General features: G+C 37.2%; 2 protein-coding genes across 2 annotated transcripts; one reads left to right on the top strand and one right to left on the bottom strand.

Annotated features, from left to right (window-relative positions):
• The first annotated feature begins 327 nt into the window (after positions 1–327).
• Positions 328–16913, top strand: LOC116289251 (uncharacterized). Its single transcript, XM_089029332.1, has 22 exons — positions 328–506; positions 662–707; positions 1311–1339; positions 1815–1843; positions 2783–2817; positions 3258–3352; positions 3769–3823; positions 4231–4312; positions 4940–5035; positions 5758–5813; positions 6109–6194; positions 6843–6936; positions 7426–7531; positions 7928–8105; positions 9495–9635; positions 10184–10273; positions 11035–11084; positions 12059–12148; positions 12514–12636; positions 14038–14135; positions 14544–14668; positions 15456–16913. Exons 1-22 carry the CDS (start codon positions 413–415, stop codon positions 15752–15754), a joined length of 2097 nt encoding a protein of 698 aa, XP_088885458.1. The 5' UTR covers positions 328–412; the 3' UTR covers positions 15755–16913.
• Positions 16307–17434, bottom strand: LOC116289240 (neuropeptide FF receptor 2). Its single transcript, XM_031696129.2, has one exon. The coding sequence runs from the start codon at positions 17432–17434 to the stop codon at positions 16307–16309; it is 1128 nt and encodes a 375-aa protein (XP_031551989.2).
• Between the last annotated feature and the right edge of the window lie 64 nt (positions 17435–17498).

Genomic DNA, 17498 nt, shown 5'->3' with positions numbered 1-17498 from the left:
CTTTAAATTATCGATCTTTTGGATAGCCTCTAGATTTTTTTTACTTGAAGAGATATACATTTGAAAAACGGATTCATTTTTTTTTAGAGTTTTTATGGAAAGTATAGATACGAAAAAACAAGTATTGTAAAAATGAATTAAAATTGTCCAATTGTTTATTTCTAAAATGTTATCCTTTGCTTTTGCAAGAAACATTATAGAAAGTATTTTATTTAAGATACCGGATCTTTGTAATTGGGCTTCCTGTGGCTTTGGGAATAACTGGGTACATGCGCTTTGGACCATAACCACTGATGGTAACGATCACAGGCGCAGGTATAATTTCAACACATTTTTCGACACGTGCAAAGAAAAATAGGAAGCTTTAACAGAAATTTAACCTCATTACAACCCTTTCTAAAGCTTTTTAATAATGGGGAGGCATAAGAATGAAACAGATAAGCCTAAGAGAGGCCCAGGAAGGAAATCGAAGAAACAGGCTGAACCAAAAATGGCAGAATTGCTTGGTAAGTCTTCAAAGTTGGTCAAAATTTTCACCATTTTTTGTTGATATTTGTTGATGATTTGGTCGGTTTTAAACAGCTGATTTCTTAGACATTACATCTGATTGTTTTTTGTTAACCAATGTACTAAAATGGTGATCTTTTTTATAATTTTTCAGCTGTAAATGAGAAAAAAGGGCTTCGTAAAACCAAAAGATTGAAAAGGTAGGTCTAGATGTTTTTATGAATGATTATCTTGCTTTTTACTTTATATTCTTCATAACCCTAGACCTCCTTGGTACAATGGGGGCATCCAGAGTATACTTATAGAATAGCCCGCAAATCATATGCACATACTTAAATGACCATGACTTCTATTGTTGTATGTGTTGTTCTACAAAGAGTTCCGACAACTGCATATAACTTGCAGGGTATTCAATAATTGCTCCCTCTTTGCATGTACTCTATATTTTAGCAACTCCAACTTTTGGGGGTGGGGTGATGAGTGACTCAATCCACATCTCTGGCCCCTGAATCTCTCTAGCAATCACAGCTTAAATTTGCCTCGTGCAGTATTGAAAAATTTTTTTGTTCATTCAACCATCAATCAAGTTAGCTGTTTCGTACCTTTACTTACTTACTTCTCAATTTCCATGACTGTCGTCTTGATCAGGGCATAGTAATGAAAACAGCGGTTCACAAACCATAGATAATTTTTCTTAAATCTCAGTAGACTTGAGGAACCCATTACCATGGCAACTTGTATATTTATTATTGTGTCTGTCAACCTTAATATTGATTCATAGTACTTCTCTGATTTCTCTGTAGAAATGCAAAAGCTGCCAATAGCTCAGAGAGTAAGTATGTTTTTTAAGTATGTTTTATATGACAATGACTAATAAAAGTTTTTTAATAGACCCTTTGCTAAAATGGCGGCCAAAAATTGAAATGAGTTAAATTAATGCACCCAGACATACAAACGTCTCTAAATTTGTCAATCTTCATCTTAAGTTTTCTCGGTCGATATAACACTTGACATAATGAATCTTTGTAGGGTTACTAAAGTAAAGGTGGTCTTTGCAGTGCTGGTATTGGTTTTTTCTCTCAGTTTGATTTTAAAACCAAATTTACAGCCACCATTTTGGCAAGGGGTCTATTGTGGGCGGAGGAGGAAAGGTAATAGAAGAAACAGGCGACAGAGTTATTAAAGATTACCTTCTATTATTGTGAACTTATATCGCAAAATATATCCTTTTCATACAACACAGTTCCCACATTTTTTTCTTCAACTATTTATGAATTCATTAATTTTGTCAATTCTTTGAATTTCAGAAGAAATTAAGGTTGCCCAGTTTTTCAAGGTAATCCAATAATTTTCATAGATATTATACCTTTTTTCAGATTGGTACATGTATATTCAAGTGTAATATTTATTACGATACAATTTGTTAATCCTTGTGTGTCTTCTACAGTGGATTATGGTAATGATGAAAAGGTAAATTATACACCGTGAAAAGATGAAAAAACTTACTGACGTTTCGGACGCTAGTCCTTCGTCTTTTACTCCGACGAAGGACTAGCGTCCGAAACGTCAGTAAGTTTTTTCATCTTTTCACGGTGTATAATTTACCTTTTCATCATTACTGTTTCATTAGAAACACCGACGCAGCTCACACTAGTTTTTAGCTAGTTATATCTTTTTACAGTGGATTATGTAGTGCTTCTCAATCATAGGTTAATAGGTTTTGGAGGGGCGGGTCCAGGGCTGGTGGAGGAAGGGGGGTGGGAGTGACAATAGTTTTTTATTGGCTATAGCCACCCCCTCTCCCCCCTTTTGCACAAATTATTTACTGATGACCCTCCCCTCCCCTCTGAAACCCCATGGCCCTTCTCCTCAATAAAAAGCATACCTTCCCTAATACACTGAAAACATTTTATCGGGACAAGCTTTCACTCAGTTTACTTAAAGTTTTCAAATTCAGTTTACATCAATTTGAGATGCCATATTTCCACCATTTTCCCACCTTTTCTGGGTTTCCTGTGGTACTGGCGCAAGGTATGCTGTAATCGTCACCCCCTTTAAAAAATCCTGGATCTGTCCCTGGACATATCATAGGCAGGTGCCCCTGAAAACTTCTTTCCTCTTACATCGTGATGGAAACACTTCAATTCAAATCCTCCAAACCCCAGCTACTACTTTTTCTCACGACAGCAATTTATACAATTTATTATAAAATTTTGCACAATTTTGAGAATCGGAAATGCTGTACAACTTTGTTTTCTTATTTTATTTTTGCCAGGCCAAGAAAGCAAAGCTTGATAAAAGCTCTGCAAGGTATGGTGTTGTTCTTAATTTACACAACTTTTTAAGACTAAAAAGGAATGTTATTGGGCTGGGGAAGAAGAGGGGAAGAGGGAGTTAAAAAATTCCTATTTCATTCTCAGCTTTACCACCATTTTCATTTAAAGCTAGCAACTTTAATTCATTAAGACAGAAGTCACGACATTTTCTACTGTTAATCATTTATCAATAGCCCACTTCTGAGATATGCTTCGCTTGTCACGCACAAAGGTTTCAGTATGAGGCTACGTGCTAAATTAAATTAATTCTTACTGCCTGTCACGAATGACTGAGGATTTAGCACATAGTTGAATGTAAATGTTGATGAGAACAGTGCTTTTATTATTTGATTGGCAATAGCTTTAATCTACTGTGCATTGCAATGAAATTGGTAATAGATAAAAGCATAAATCTAAAGAAAATCTTTCTTACAGGAAGAAGACCAAACAGCCTGAAAGTGAAGAATCAGATAGCGAAGAAGACGAACTGAATGAAGATGAGCCAAGTAGAATGCTATTTGGAGATAGTGGTAAGTTTTGTGCATGCTTGATATTTAAAAGTCTTTTAAAAAAACGTTCTACAAGAGGTGGTCTGTAATTAGAAGTAGTCTGTAATTGCTGGGTTTCACTCAGCTGACAAAAGTCTTTGAATCTCATTACCTGCTTCAGATAGTGGTCAAACACTGACAACCATGTGCTTTCAGCCTGAAAAAAATCCTATTGAAAACTTGGGATTCAGCTGATGTACATTCCGCACGAGACAGGAAATGAAATGAAGTGAAAGCCAGCAATACCAACCTTGCTCCCTAGGCCTTCTCTTCTCGCTTTTTTCAAGATGGTGGCACTCAAGGGAAGTTTTGGCGGCGGATCGAAGAGGTCCAGTGAAACCCAGTCCACTAACTGAGTCTTCTCTAAATTCTGGTTTTATTTGTTACTTTCATCTCAGATGAGGAAGAAGAACAGGACGAAGAAGTGAACTTTAACCCAATATCTAAATCCAAGTAAGTTTTTCTACTTTTCATATTAAATATTTGGCGAGAATGTAACATTGATCTCTCCCTTGGGGTCTCAGAATTTGATTCCTGTACTCTGCAACACATGAAAGCAGAGTTAATTATTTGGTCTCTTCCTTGATTCAAGGGGTTTTTTCCAGGTTCTCTAGTTTTCCTCCCTCTGACATGCAAAATTGTGCAGAATCCAATCTGTGCCCTGACTTTGTCTCAGGTTGCTTTAAGATACATTAATAATATGTTAAGTTTATTTTACTAACTGGTAACAATAATATAGGATAGCTTTTTCTTTGACCTAGACAATGCTATAGACACTTCAAATAAAGTATATACTTAATTTTATTACACTGTAATAAAGTGTACTGTACTTAATCATTTATTATGTTGTTTTTTGATAGACCTTTTAGTGACGATAATGCTGAATGGTTGAAACTAGCAGAAGAAAATAATAATGAAGATGAAGATGACGATTCTGATGTAGTATGTTAATCCTTTCTTTCTGATATTTATGCATTCAGATTTTCATATTTAAAAAAAATCAAGTTTTATTTCACACAAATTTTAGTCAAATGATTCAAAAATGAAAACAACATATGGGAGATTGCTATAGATATAGTCAACAGTGATTTTACTTGGCCTGTGAGACAAAGTTGCATAATTTGTGACTAACAGTCAAAGTAAAATAAAGGAAAACAATGGAAAATGTCTTCCACACTATGTATACAGTAATACATGTACTCAAATCAACGCTAACTAATTCCAGTTTAACTGGCTAGAGCTGTGCTCTGGGGTCATATGTGGACTGTATAGCAGCTGCCAGATGCGCCTTCCCATTCTTTCAGTTCGACCCAGTTGAGCTGTACCACTGCTGTACTTTGCAGTGATGATTAGCAATGACAAGTTAGTTATACAATTTTTTCACAGGCCAAATAAAATCACTCTAGGTTACAAAGACATTATATTCTCAAATATCTACAGGCAAATTGAAAATCTTTGCAGAATCAATTTTTTTTTAAATGTTGCTGCTTCTATTGTGGCTTCTATTGCTGCTTCATATTTGCTTGGAATATAATATACAATGATTGTGTAATTTGTTATTTCATGAAGCCTGATGATGACTTTGGTAGTGAAGATGCCCAAAGTGATCAAAACGATTCAAGTGATGATGATGAGGAGAAAGATGATGATGATGATGATGATGATGTAAGTTTGTTGCATCTTGCATACTGTAACAAGCTTGTAAGCTTGTGTGCCGGATCTAATGCAAATGAACTCCAATTGTCGCTCGTTTGTGTTGGATTCGGCACATGTGGGGCTCGGTGTAAAGGCTGGGTCTAACTATGAAAATAAATTTTAATGTATATATATCTTAACATCTTCATATAATTCTTAATTATTTTACCATATATTTTTAGTGTTTAATTGTTATTTGTAAAGCGCCATTGGACAGAAATGGAAATGGCGCTATATAAGAATAAAGTTATTAAATTATTATTATTATTATACACTATGGGTTATGTGAATGCAATAAGGAATACATTAAATACAATATGGAATTTTGCCAACATGTTTCCTGGCATATTGTATTTTCTTCTGTGTTTTGACAAAAATATATACATACATACATATATGGGGGCATAGACAATGGGGTGCACCTTCCCACCCTTCTCCCCCATCCTTAGGCTGTAGAAACCAAAACATCTATGTACAATAGTCACTTGATAATTTGGATATACTGATGTTCTGAAAACTGGTTTTGCCCTTCCCTCGCCAAAGCAAAATCAAAGTTCTCATATCTTTATTCCTATGTGTATCAATCAATTAACTTTATTTATCAATGGTATACGTACAGTAGATGGCTCAGCAAGCTGATTTTCAGACATGCCGTGCTGTGCTAACATGACCTGTACATGTTGTTTTTTAAGATGCTACCAATAGAGAAAAAGGCCAAAAAACTTGACAAGAAAAAGGCTAGAGACATGTAAGTTTGTTCCAACGATTGTACTCCAGTTTTAAATTCTCTATGGCTTAGCTTAATTAGGGCTCCTCTTCTCTTCTCTCCTCTCCTTTCCTTTCAACTCCTTTTCTAATTCTTTTCCCTTCCCTTTTCCTGACACATTCGAATACCTTCTTTGATATTTCCTCTATCCTCCCCTCCCCTCCTCTTATTTTACAGCAAATAATTTTACTAGGTAGGTACTTTTAGATCCATAATTGTTTGTACTTACTCTACCACTTGTTTCATGCCATTTACACTTTATAAAATCTTTATCTAGGAAACTGGCAGAAGCAGAACTTAAAACTAATATTGCAGATACAGAAATATTTGTATTACCAAGTGGACAAGAGATAAAGAAAGAAGGTATTGAAGTCTAGAAACCTTGATTTCTAAACCGTCATTACTCTTTCATCACAGTGAATTGTTATTACTATGTACTTATTGACTGAGTGGGAGTGCCGTACGGGAAAATATTTGGCTCAAGGTGATGCCGTACAGACCATGCGCTGCGAGAGCCAAATATTTTCCCTTACGGCCTGACCTAACTCAGTCAATAAGCATTTTATCATATGACCCTAAATAAAAAAGATATTTTAAAAGTTGCAAATTATGTCAATATGGTCGCAGGATTCGAGCAGGGCTGTATAGATTCGTACGGCCCTGCTCACGCCATTTTCCCGAAGGTTTTTCTAAGAGCGTGCGCCCGGGCAGATACGGGTCATATGATAATGTATATTAATGAGGACTGTCTGTAATATGACTCCTTAGCTTGGGCATAATGTTTTCCTATTTCAGATTACAAACAGTACAGTATGTGTTATTATTTAGGGTATCATTCATTTGTTAAATTTCTGTACATGAAAAGGCACGTGAAAACTCAAACAATCCTATTCTCAAGAGAACGGCACGTCTTCTGCTAATGTATCATTTCTTTGTTCAACATCTGTTCCCTTATCCAATAACAAGCTTCATCATTAATTCATAATTGATGACTCCCTTTTTTTCTTTCAGTAAATGAACCTCCAGATTTGGCATTAATTAATCAAAGAATCAGAGAAAATATCCAAGCTTTGAACAATTTTAGCAAAGCAAGAGAACCGGGAAGGTAAGGCAACTTATATTTCATACCATTGCTTGATTTCAATAAGCAAGTGCAAGAATATTATTTCCTGCTCCAAATGTTGGTCAAAAACTGGCTGAACATCTTGCTACATTTCTTGGAAATCAGGCAAGATGTTGCTAATATTCTTGCCAAGATCTTGACAAAATCCTGACGAGATCCTGACATGATCTTGCCAAGATCCTGACAAGATCCTGACAAGATCCTGGCAGATTTAACCTTGCAAAAACCTTCAAGACCTTGCAAGTTTAGGATCAGGATCTTGGCAAGAATCTTGGCACGAATTTTGGCAAGACCTTGCCTGATCTTCCAAGAATCATGACAAGGTGCAACCTGGGTTTTCTCAAGTCCCCAAATAACACAGCTAATGCACTTTGTGTGATGACAGGTTGTTTTCCATTACAAAAGAAATACCTGTACTTTTCCTCTTCTATACATCCACTAACTTGTAATTCTTGTTTAATTCTTGTTCAGGTCACGTACAGAATACCTAGATTTACTCAAAAAAGACTTATGTGCATATTACAGCTATGGAGATTATTTGATGGAGAAGTTTATGGAAATGTTTCAACTCTCAGAGGTATAATGCATGTTTTCATACTCATTTTCCAGCAGTTCTCATGTACCTAATATATAATAAATAAATAAATGGGATTTAGCAGTGGCATTTCTACAGAGTAGCTCTTCATCCACTGTAATTCCAATTAGAAGTTAGAAGTTGATTTTTTGCGGAGGGAGGAAAGCCGGAGAACCCAGAAAACCCTCGAATCATGGAAGAGAACCAACAAACAACTCCACTCACATACAGCACCGAGCTTGTCGGGACTTGAACTTGGGTCGCATTGGTGAGAGGCGAGCACTCTCCTCGCTACACCACCGGTGCTTCCCTTTGTATACTCTAAAAATGTATTTGATTGACGGAGGTCAGCTATTTCTGATTAATATAATTATTAATTTTCTTTTGCTATGATTATAGCTCATAGAGGTGTTGGAAGCTAATGAAGTCCAAAGGCCTGTAACAATACGAACTAACTCTTTAAAGACAAGAAGACGGGATCTAGCCCAGGCATTAATAAATAGAGGTGTTAACTTGGATCCAATCGGCAAATGGTCTAAAGTTGGTCTCGTTGTTTATGATTCTACAGTCCCTATAGGTATGGAAATTATTGTCAAGATCATCGTGATCTTCTTCAGTATCATTACTGTCATCATCAGCCACCGTCATCACTATCATCATCAACCATCACCTTCATCATCATCATCATCACCATCATCGTCATCATCACCATCATCATCATCACTATCACCATCATCATCATCACTGTTACCATCAACCACCACCATCATCATCATCATCACTGTGATCATCAACCACCACCACCATCATCATCATCATGACTGTGATCATCAACTACCACCACCACCATCATCATCATCACTGTCATCATCAACCATCATCATCATTATCATCATCACTGTCATCATCAACCCCCACCACCATTATCATCACTGTCATCAATCAGCACCATAATCATCATCAATATCATCATCACTGTCATCATCAACCACCGCCGCCACCATCATCATCATCACTGTCATCATCAACCACCATCATGATCATCATCATTATCACTATCATCATCGACCACCATCACATTACCATCATCATCATCACTGTCATCATCAACCCCCACCACCATCATCATCACTGTCATCAACCAGCTCCATAATCATCATCAATATCATCACTGTCATCATCAACCACCGCCGCCACCATCATCATTATCATCACTGTCATCATCAACCACCACCATGATCATCATCAATATCATTATCACTATCATCATCGACCACCATCACATTACCATCATCATCATCATCATCACTGTCATCATCGACCACCATCACATTACCATTATCATCATCATCATCACTGTCATCATCAACCACCACCACCATAATCATCATTATCACTGTATGTCATCATCGACCACCATCACATTACCATCATCATCACCATCGTCATTGTCATCATCAACCACCATCATTATCATGATCATCATTATTCACTATCTTCAATGTCCTCATCATCACTACTATCATTTCCATCCTAGTCATCATTAACTTCAATCACCACTATCATCAATCATCAACATCTTAAAGGCCCTGTTAAACGTTGAACCTTTTAGCTGAAACTTGTGTTGCAAGACAAGTTCCATGAGGATGTTACACGGTGCAATTTAGGCTTTGTGAAACTTTCATCACGAGAAACTCATGCAACTGATTTAATTAAGTCTCAAATAAGTTTCAGGGTGAAATTATGCATGCAACTACCCCCCCGTGAAACTTGTCTTGCAAAATCATTTCAAGCATAACAAGTTTTAGCTAAAAGTTTCAACGTGTAACAGGGCTTGATTGGCATCATAACTACCATTGCCGTTGACAACATGCATGTATTAGTAAATTATCACCATTGAACATCATTATTGTCATGATCATCAAGATTCATCATCTTTGTTTTATCCTGTGCTCTATAATTACAGGAGCAACACCAGAGTACCTAGCAGGGCACTATATGTTACAAGGGTCTTCATCTATGTTACCAGTAATGGCCCTTGCACCCAAAGAAAAAGAACGCATCTTGGATATGTGTGCTGCCCCAGGGGGAAAAACAACATACATAGGTAAGGCATTTAGTCTTTCAAATTAGTTTGTTTGGAAATATTATGTATAATGATTATCATATTCTTCCTCCCTCTATCCCTTATTTCCTCCCTCCCTCCCTCCCTCCTTGCTTCCTTCCTTGCTTCCTTTCTTCCTTGCTTCCTTCCTTGCTTTCTTGCTTGCTTGCTTCCTTTCTTCCTTGCTTCCTTCCTTGCTTCCTTGCTTGCTTGCTTCCTTGCTTCCTTGCTTCCTTGCTTCCTTGCTTCCTTGCTTCCTTGCTTCCTTGCTTCCTTGCTTCCTTGCTTCCTTGCTTTCTTCCTTTCTTCCTTTTCTTCCCATCTCTACAATTCTCTCTTCACACCTTAATTTTATTTTTCATACCTCCATTTCTTTTTCTTATTTATTCATTCATCAATCCATTCACTCTTCCCATCAATCTTTCCAGTCACTCATTCCATTTCATAACTTAATATCTTGCTCTCTCAATTTTTACTCATTCCCTTGTTCATATATTCAATTCTCTTATTCATTTATTCATTCCCAGTTAATGTCTTGCCTTGTATTTCAGCTGCTCTGATGAAAAATTCTGGTCTTGTTGTTGCAAATGATGCAAACAAAGCTAGAACAAAAGCCTTAGTTGGTAACATCCACAGATTAGGTAAAACATTAAATGTTATTGATTTATTATGGGTAGAGTTTAGGGCAGTCATTTTTCATGGTCAACTTTTTGTGACGCGCACAGACTTAGCGCACGGGATCCGTTCGAATGGGTGGGATCCTACCATACACATGTATCCCGTCCATACGAGTGGGAAAAGTTAGTGAGGCCCCACGCAGCATAAGAGCTCATTGACTTTAACTTGGCTCCCTGGGAAACTCTTGGACCCCGACGGTATTTTAATTCAAGGGAAAAAATATGATAAATTAATCTTGTCATACTGGAGGCCCGTGAAATATTTGATCATGTTTTCCTTCGATGATTATGATAAAAGTTCATTATTCACATACAAACTATTTAAATTCTTCGTAAGCCCGTGGAAAACTCATAGCATGAGTGGCATGCGCTACTAACATGTCGTCTTTCACCACTGTGGTTCCAAAGGTTGGGGTCACTGTTTAGAGCCTTGTAGACACCACATGTGAATTGAGTTTGTTTGATGTGTTGTTCTCTTGTATGCTAGGAGGGTTTTTCTCCAGGTTCTCTGGTTTCCTCCCTCCGTAAAAATCAACATGTGAGTTGAGCATTCTGTGCATAGAACATTGGAGTGGTAGTGTGAGTGAGCCAAAAGTGTCCCCAAGTATTAGTGCAAAAGTACTAGAATGAATAGACTTAAATAAATAAGGATATTTATTTTTTATATTTTTTATTTTACCCTAAAAAACCCTGAACTGATCTGACTGATTGATTGATTCCCACAGGTGTCTCCAATACCATAGTGTGTAATTATGATGGCAGATCTTTTCCAAAGGTATTTTTTTGCCTTCAAATATTGCATGAAATTTTTGCAACACTTTAATATCGAGATTTTGAAAATATTTTTGAAAATATGTTGCGAAAATATGATGAGGTGAAAATTAAGTAACCCCCCATAATATGACCATTTAAACGTGGGAATAAAAGAAATAGCTGCTTTTGAACAAAGCACTGACACCTATTGATCCAAAAACACTTAATGATTAGTAGCAGAAAACGTTATTACTAGATGTAGGCCCCGTCCACACGTATCCGGAAATTTTTGTATCCACAAAATTTTTTTTGCGGATACGAAAATGTTCGCGTCCACACGCAGCGTATTCGAATCATTTTCGCATCGTTTTCACTGTCTACACGTATCCGGACATTTCTTGATCCGCCCTGATACACGCTAGTGCCTAGTCACTTTGACGGATAGTTTTTCTTTCTAGCGTATTCAAAAATTTCCACTCTGAAGACCATTTTCGAAAATTTCCGGATACGGATACAAAAATTTCCGGACACGTGTGGACGCAACCCGTATCCGCAAAAAAAAATTTGCGGATACCTGTGGACGGGGTCTTAAAACAGAAAACATAGTACATAATTAACGCAAAGTATTTACTTTTTGATATGTTGCTGTACGTTAAACTGCCCTTTTGAGGAGGAATCTATGGGTTTGGTAACAAATTATGGAAGAGTTATTCAAGGAAAACACAATTATGTTTACGTAGTTTTTCCACAATATTCGCGAAATATGCAACCTGAGAAATCGCGAAATTAAACTGCCACAAAAATTTTAAGTACAATAATAAGACATTTATTTACATGCTTATTGGTGTCACAGCAAAATTGAATTTGAAAATCCGGTGGATATAAGCAAAGAGAATAAGCTATAGACCCCCCCCCCCCCCCCCCCCTTATCATTTTCTCTGACCTGCTAGATCTACTTCTAACTTCTAACGTATACCTGCGTTTCTTGTTTTGCAGGTTATTGGCGGTTTTGACCGAGTGCTTCTAGATGCTCCATGTAGCGGTACCGGTGTAGTGTCAAAGGATCCTTCAGTCAAAGTTAACAAGGTGAGATAAAATGTAGTGCACTCATCTTTTACCAGGGGGTTCTTAATCAGCCCAGATTAGCAGTGCCTTGACTTAGATCAACCCAGAGGTTGTTTCAGGGTTCAATCTGTGAGTTAGCCATGCCCTGACTTAGATCAGCCCAGAGGTTGTTTCAGGGTTCAATCTGTGAGATAGCCCTGCCATGACTTAGATCAGCCCAGAGGTTGATTCAGGGTTCTATCTGTGAGTTAGCCATGTCCTGACTTAGATCAGCCCAGAGGTTGTTTTAAGGTTGGATTCAAATCGTTGAAAAATTGAAGGATATTTTCGTATGGCCTTTTCTTTCCCTTTCCTTTTATTTAATCTATTCAATTCGTCTATTTCAGTCAGAGAAAGATATCCTGAGATGCGCGCACATACAGAAAGAACTTCTTCTATCGGCCATCGACTCTGTTGATGCCAGGTCTTCTACTGGAGGGTTCATTGTATACTCTACTTGTTCAGTAATGGTAAGTGCAAAATCTCTGCCTTTTATGGTGTAGGGTGGGGGCATTGTGTTCAAAATTTACGAAGTTCTCTAGCAAATGGTTTATTTAGATTATATAAGAATAAGTATGAGTTTCCTAAACCATCCATAGTAACGACTCCCCTTAGCTACCGTTGCTATGTCCCACAAGCTCAACAAATTATATAAACTAATTACGATTTTGAGACGACAATACCACGAAATATTGACGGCTAGTGACGAAGCCCAATACCGAATATATTTTCTTCCGACGCCGTCAATATTTCGTGGTATTGTCGTCTCAAAATCGTAATTAGTTTTGTACTGTATCGCGATTCTAAAGAATTTAACAGAAAAAAGGGAAAAACTGACTAATTTTTTTTGATTAAGAGCGAAATTCTCCTTACGAGCATAATTTGGCGCGCGCACTCTCAAACTTTCCTTTTCGTCGATCGTTAGCCAATCAGAAACCTTCATTTTGAAACGAAAACACCACAAAATATTGTCGTCTCAAAAATATAAGAGACTATTTAGTGAATCGCGATACTCTAGAATATTTCTGAATTTAAAACTCTGATCGCAGAACATTGATTATAAACTGTTTCTATTGTTTACTGTCCTGCGAAAAGATTAGAGAATAAAATCGCTTCGTCATCCTTGTAGTACTCTTCAAAACAGATACTGTGTAGCTGTTTGTGGGACGAGATTTTAATTCCACTGGTAAAGCTGCTGCAACGGTGATTGCCGGCCTCGCTATTCTCTGAGTTTGAACTATGAGTGGGCCCTTTGCAGCTCAGCAATCACGTGCTGATTAATTCACTGAGAGCAAATGAATGAACATTTTGATTCCCAAGGGTGAAATTTACTGGTGAGCAAACAAACTTTCTACAACCTGTTTCGAGAGATCGTAATAAAACTACATTTCGTGACACACTGGTTACACATCGTTTCATTCAGTTCTTTACAAGTAGCTAAAAAGAATCACCAATTTAATATAAAAACCGGCAAAATTTTTGCATTCCAGTACAGACATGTGACCGTTAACTTAAAAGGACATATCTCAACTAAAGATGTAATAACTCTTTACAGTCAAAATATTAAATTATGTAATAATTAGCTTAGTAGTAGATAAGATCGAGAGAATGAGAGAGAGAGAGAGAGAGAGAATGTGTGTGGGTGACAGTGAGAGGACTAGTATAGCTTAGGACCTAGGATTAGAACACGATCACATCAGCTACGCTGTATATAACTTATCGTGTATAAATAAATACTATTATTATTATTAATATTATTATTATTATAACTGCAAAGGGCCTATTCATACGAGCTGAAGGCCAAAGCCGAAAACCCAAAGCCAAACGTCCATGCTTATTAATCGTATCTTTTATCTTTTATCCTGTTCAAGGTGGAAGAGAACGAATGTGTGATAGATTATGCTTTGAGCAAGCGATACGTCAAGCTAGTACCAACAGGACTGGACTTTGGCAAAGAAGGGTTTTCAAAGTAAGTGTAAGCTAGAGAACAATAATGCTACACTAAGGTAGCATTCATTTTTTTTAAAGAGAGGGTAGGTGGCCGGGGGAGTTAAGGGGTGCATCAAATATTTACAAGTTAAAAAAAGGGGGGGTCACTGATTTTTTCTGGCAAAAATCTTGCATTTTTGTAATTTTTTTCAGTTAGGTATTAGGCGGCTATTTTGAAATTTTAAAACTAACCCGGATGGACTAGCAAATTGGGCACATAGGCTAACAGCTATTCCTCCGGCCCCCTCCCCCTTCTAAAAAATGGGTGAATGGATTTCAGGTTTCCATCTGTGAGTTAGCCATTCCCTGACTTAGATCAGCCAAGAGCTGGGTTGTTTCAGTTTTCAATAAAATTGATGTTTGCTTGATTTGTTTGATTTGTTTCTAGATTCCGAGGTCGTCATTTCCACCAATCGCTTAAGCACGCTCGTCGCTTTTATCCTCACGCTCACAATATGGATGGCTTCTTTGTCGTAAAGCTCAAGAAATTTTCTAACAAAGTACCAGGAGAAGGTAACCGAAAACTAACTATAAACCAGCTATGATCACGCGAGCACCACCAACATAAATATAACCGACTTACGCTCATATTCTTGGTTTGCAATCAATCCCAAGAGAGCACAATAACAAAAGGGATGTCCGCCAGGAAGATATAACAAAAGAATTCATTGAAAAATCTTTTGTCAAATTCTTCCAACATGGCGGCTATGACGTCTATTGCAAACGAAGAATTAGACTCAGTGTAGCTCTTTCCTAACAGCTCTGATAAGAAATGACAGTTGTCAAAGTTTTTATTTATTTATTTATTTATTCATTCATTTATTTATTTATTTAAATTGTTGTGTTTGTTTGTTTGTTTGTTTGTTTGTTTCCCGGATTTACATTTACATTTACCAGTTAGGTCATTCGCTCAATACTGAGCATTTTAGACCACGCTAAATAATTATTAAAATGATTAAATAATTAGCATATTAATAAATAGAATAAATAATAATAAATAGTAATTGTCCAACAAGTTAATAAATATCTGCAACTGCATTCTTAAATGCTGCAAGTGAGGTTGCTAGTGTTGCTTTCTTTGGGAGTTGGTTCCATTCTGAAAGTGTTCTTGGGTAGAATGAGTACTTGTAATAATCCTTTGTGGCCATAGGCTGACTATACACGTACTCCTTGTTGAAACGGGTAGAATAGGAATGACCAATTGGCTTAATTCTAACATCATCTTGACAAACCAATGATTGTTTGGCTGTTTGCCTGCTTGCTTGCTTGCTTGTTTGTAATTGATTGTTTGTTTATTTAGAGCCAAAAGTAAACATTTCTGAAGTTTCCACGAATCAGAAGGAAGAAGAAGAAGGAAACGACAAAGAGAGTGATGAAAATGATGAACGAAAGGAAACTGAAAAATCACCAGAAGCTTCACAACAAAACAACGAGAAGGATGAGAAACAAACCTCAAAATCCGTCAAGCCAGCTAAACCAGCTAAACTAGTCAAACCAGATAAACCAGTCAAACTAGAAAAACTAGAAAAACCAGCCAAAGCAAGTAAAACAGGCAAACTAGAGAAGAAGAAACCCAAAAGGTCGAAAACATCAAAATAGAAATGTAACATATTGTTTATATATCCCAGGACGGCAGCCATTTGACCTGCTACCGCACGGGAAGTCTCTTTTAGGTTCCTTCGCAGCGTGTACAAAACCAATTTTATGACTTCCTATAGATATTGAGATTACAATAACCGCCTAATTGCACCTTAATTTTGAGAAGAATAGGAAAGAAGAAGCAAAAAGGTAGTAGCCAAGAAAAGAAGTAAGCAAAACGAAGAAAGCAAGAGAGTAGGCAAGGAAAAAGGGAGCCAGGAAGAAAGAAAGAAAGAGCAAGAAAGGAAGGAGCGATAAAGCGTTTTGCATAAGTTTTCAAGCTACAGATACATTAACAGGTCGAACTTTTTTTGTCCATTGTCTTGCAGGTGTTCACCCCCCGAAGCTTTCCGTGAAATTCATTTCTTTGTAGTACTCAACAAAAAGCGAATATATTTAAAAAAGGCTTTAAAATAGCTTTTAGCAAAGAGAATCTAAAGCTATTGATATTTACTTTATTTTTTACATCAGTCGTTCGGCTTTCCTTCCTTCCTTTTATCTTTACGCTTCAGTTTAACCGAGTTGGTTAGATGGTTGCTTTGTTGGTTCGCTGTTCGGTCGGTCGGTCGGTCGGTCGGTCGGTGTAGTAGGTACGATTGCAGCTTCATCTCTTTTTACATAACCTTTTATCTCAATCATTTCCAAGTCACAATCGTTGTTCCTTTGCCCTTGTTCTGTTTGTAACACGCCCGTTTGAGTCCTCCTTATCTTGCAGAAGCAACAGGAAATGCTCCAAAACACCTGAACGAATCGAGAGCGATATTCACGAGATATTGTGCCATAAACGAAGGGATTACAACAGGAATGAAGCAATAACAACTGAAGAGAAAACTCAAAAATCAAGCTTGACATATCGTAGCTTTCGAAAACGATCATGTCTATCCAAGCTATTTGATTCGGTAATGTAGAAATAGCGTACAAAAGTACGATAATGAGAGAGATTTTGATGACTTCCATGTCTCTCTTTCGCGTCATTTTGTGCTGGTTAATTCTGTCACTATTTAAGCCACACTGAACTTTGTTTCGTTTTAAATACAAGATAATCTTGGTGTAAGAAATGGCCATAATAGTCAAAGGTATCATGTACTGCACAACGAATAAAGAGACTGTGTAGACCTTGTTTAATAGCTCTGATGACCAGATTTCTTCACAACTTAGGCCACCATTAACATTTTCCATCACTAAAGAAACTGGCATGAGACAAATATTTGCCACAACCCACAGTCCTGCCACAGTACAGTATGTAAACTTGCTTGAGGGCTTGGTTTTGAAAGGATAAACAATGGATCGACATCGAAATATTGCAATAGTCGTCATGGTAAGCAAGCTTACCATTTGGGTACTGGAGAAAAATAGGCCTTGAAGTTTGCAAAACCATTTTGAACGTGGAATGTTGAAGTGATATACAAAGAGTAGCAACACGGATAGGATGTCAGCTACACTGAGGTTAGCAATGAGGATCTCGAATGGTGTCTTTCGTCGTTCTCTGGTAGCGTAAATGACCACAAGGACAGCAAGGTTGCCAATAACAGCAACGACAAAGATAGTAATGTCAATACCAAGTCTCCATTCTACGTCTCTCCATTCTAGGTCATTTGAATTCGAATAACTTTGATTAGAGTTGGAAACTCTTCTTCCCATGTGGGACATTTGGCGCCAGTTTCGGCTATAATTCTGACTGATTCCAGTAATACAGCGGCTTCGT

The sequence above is a fragment of the Actinia tenebrosa genome, unplaced genomic scaffold, assembly GCF_029948245.1.
Source record: "Actinia tenebrosa isolate PJP-AT-01 unplaced genomic scaffold, QUT_ActTen_1.0 PGA_scaffold14__42_contigs__length_11649687, whole genome shotgun sequence".
NCBI lineage: Eukaryota > Metazoa > Cnidaria > Anthozoa > Actiniaria > Actiniidae > Actinia > Actinia tenebrosa.
This window is presented reverse-complemented; position numbering and strand designations above follow the sequence as displayed.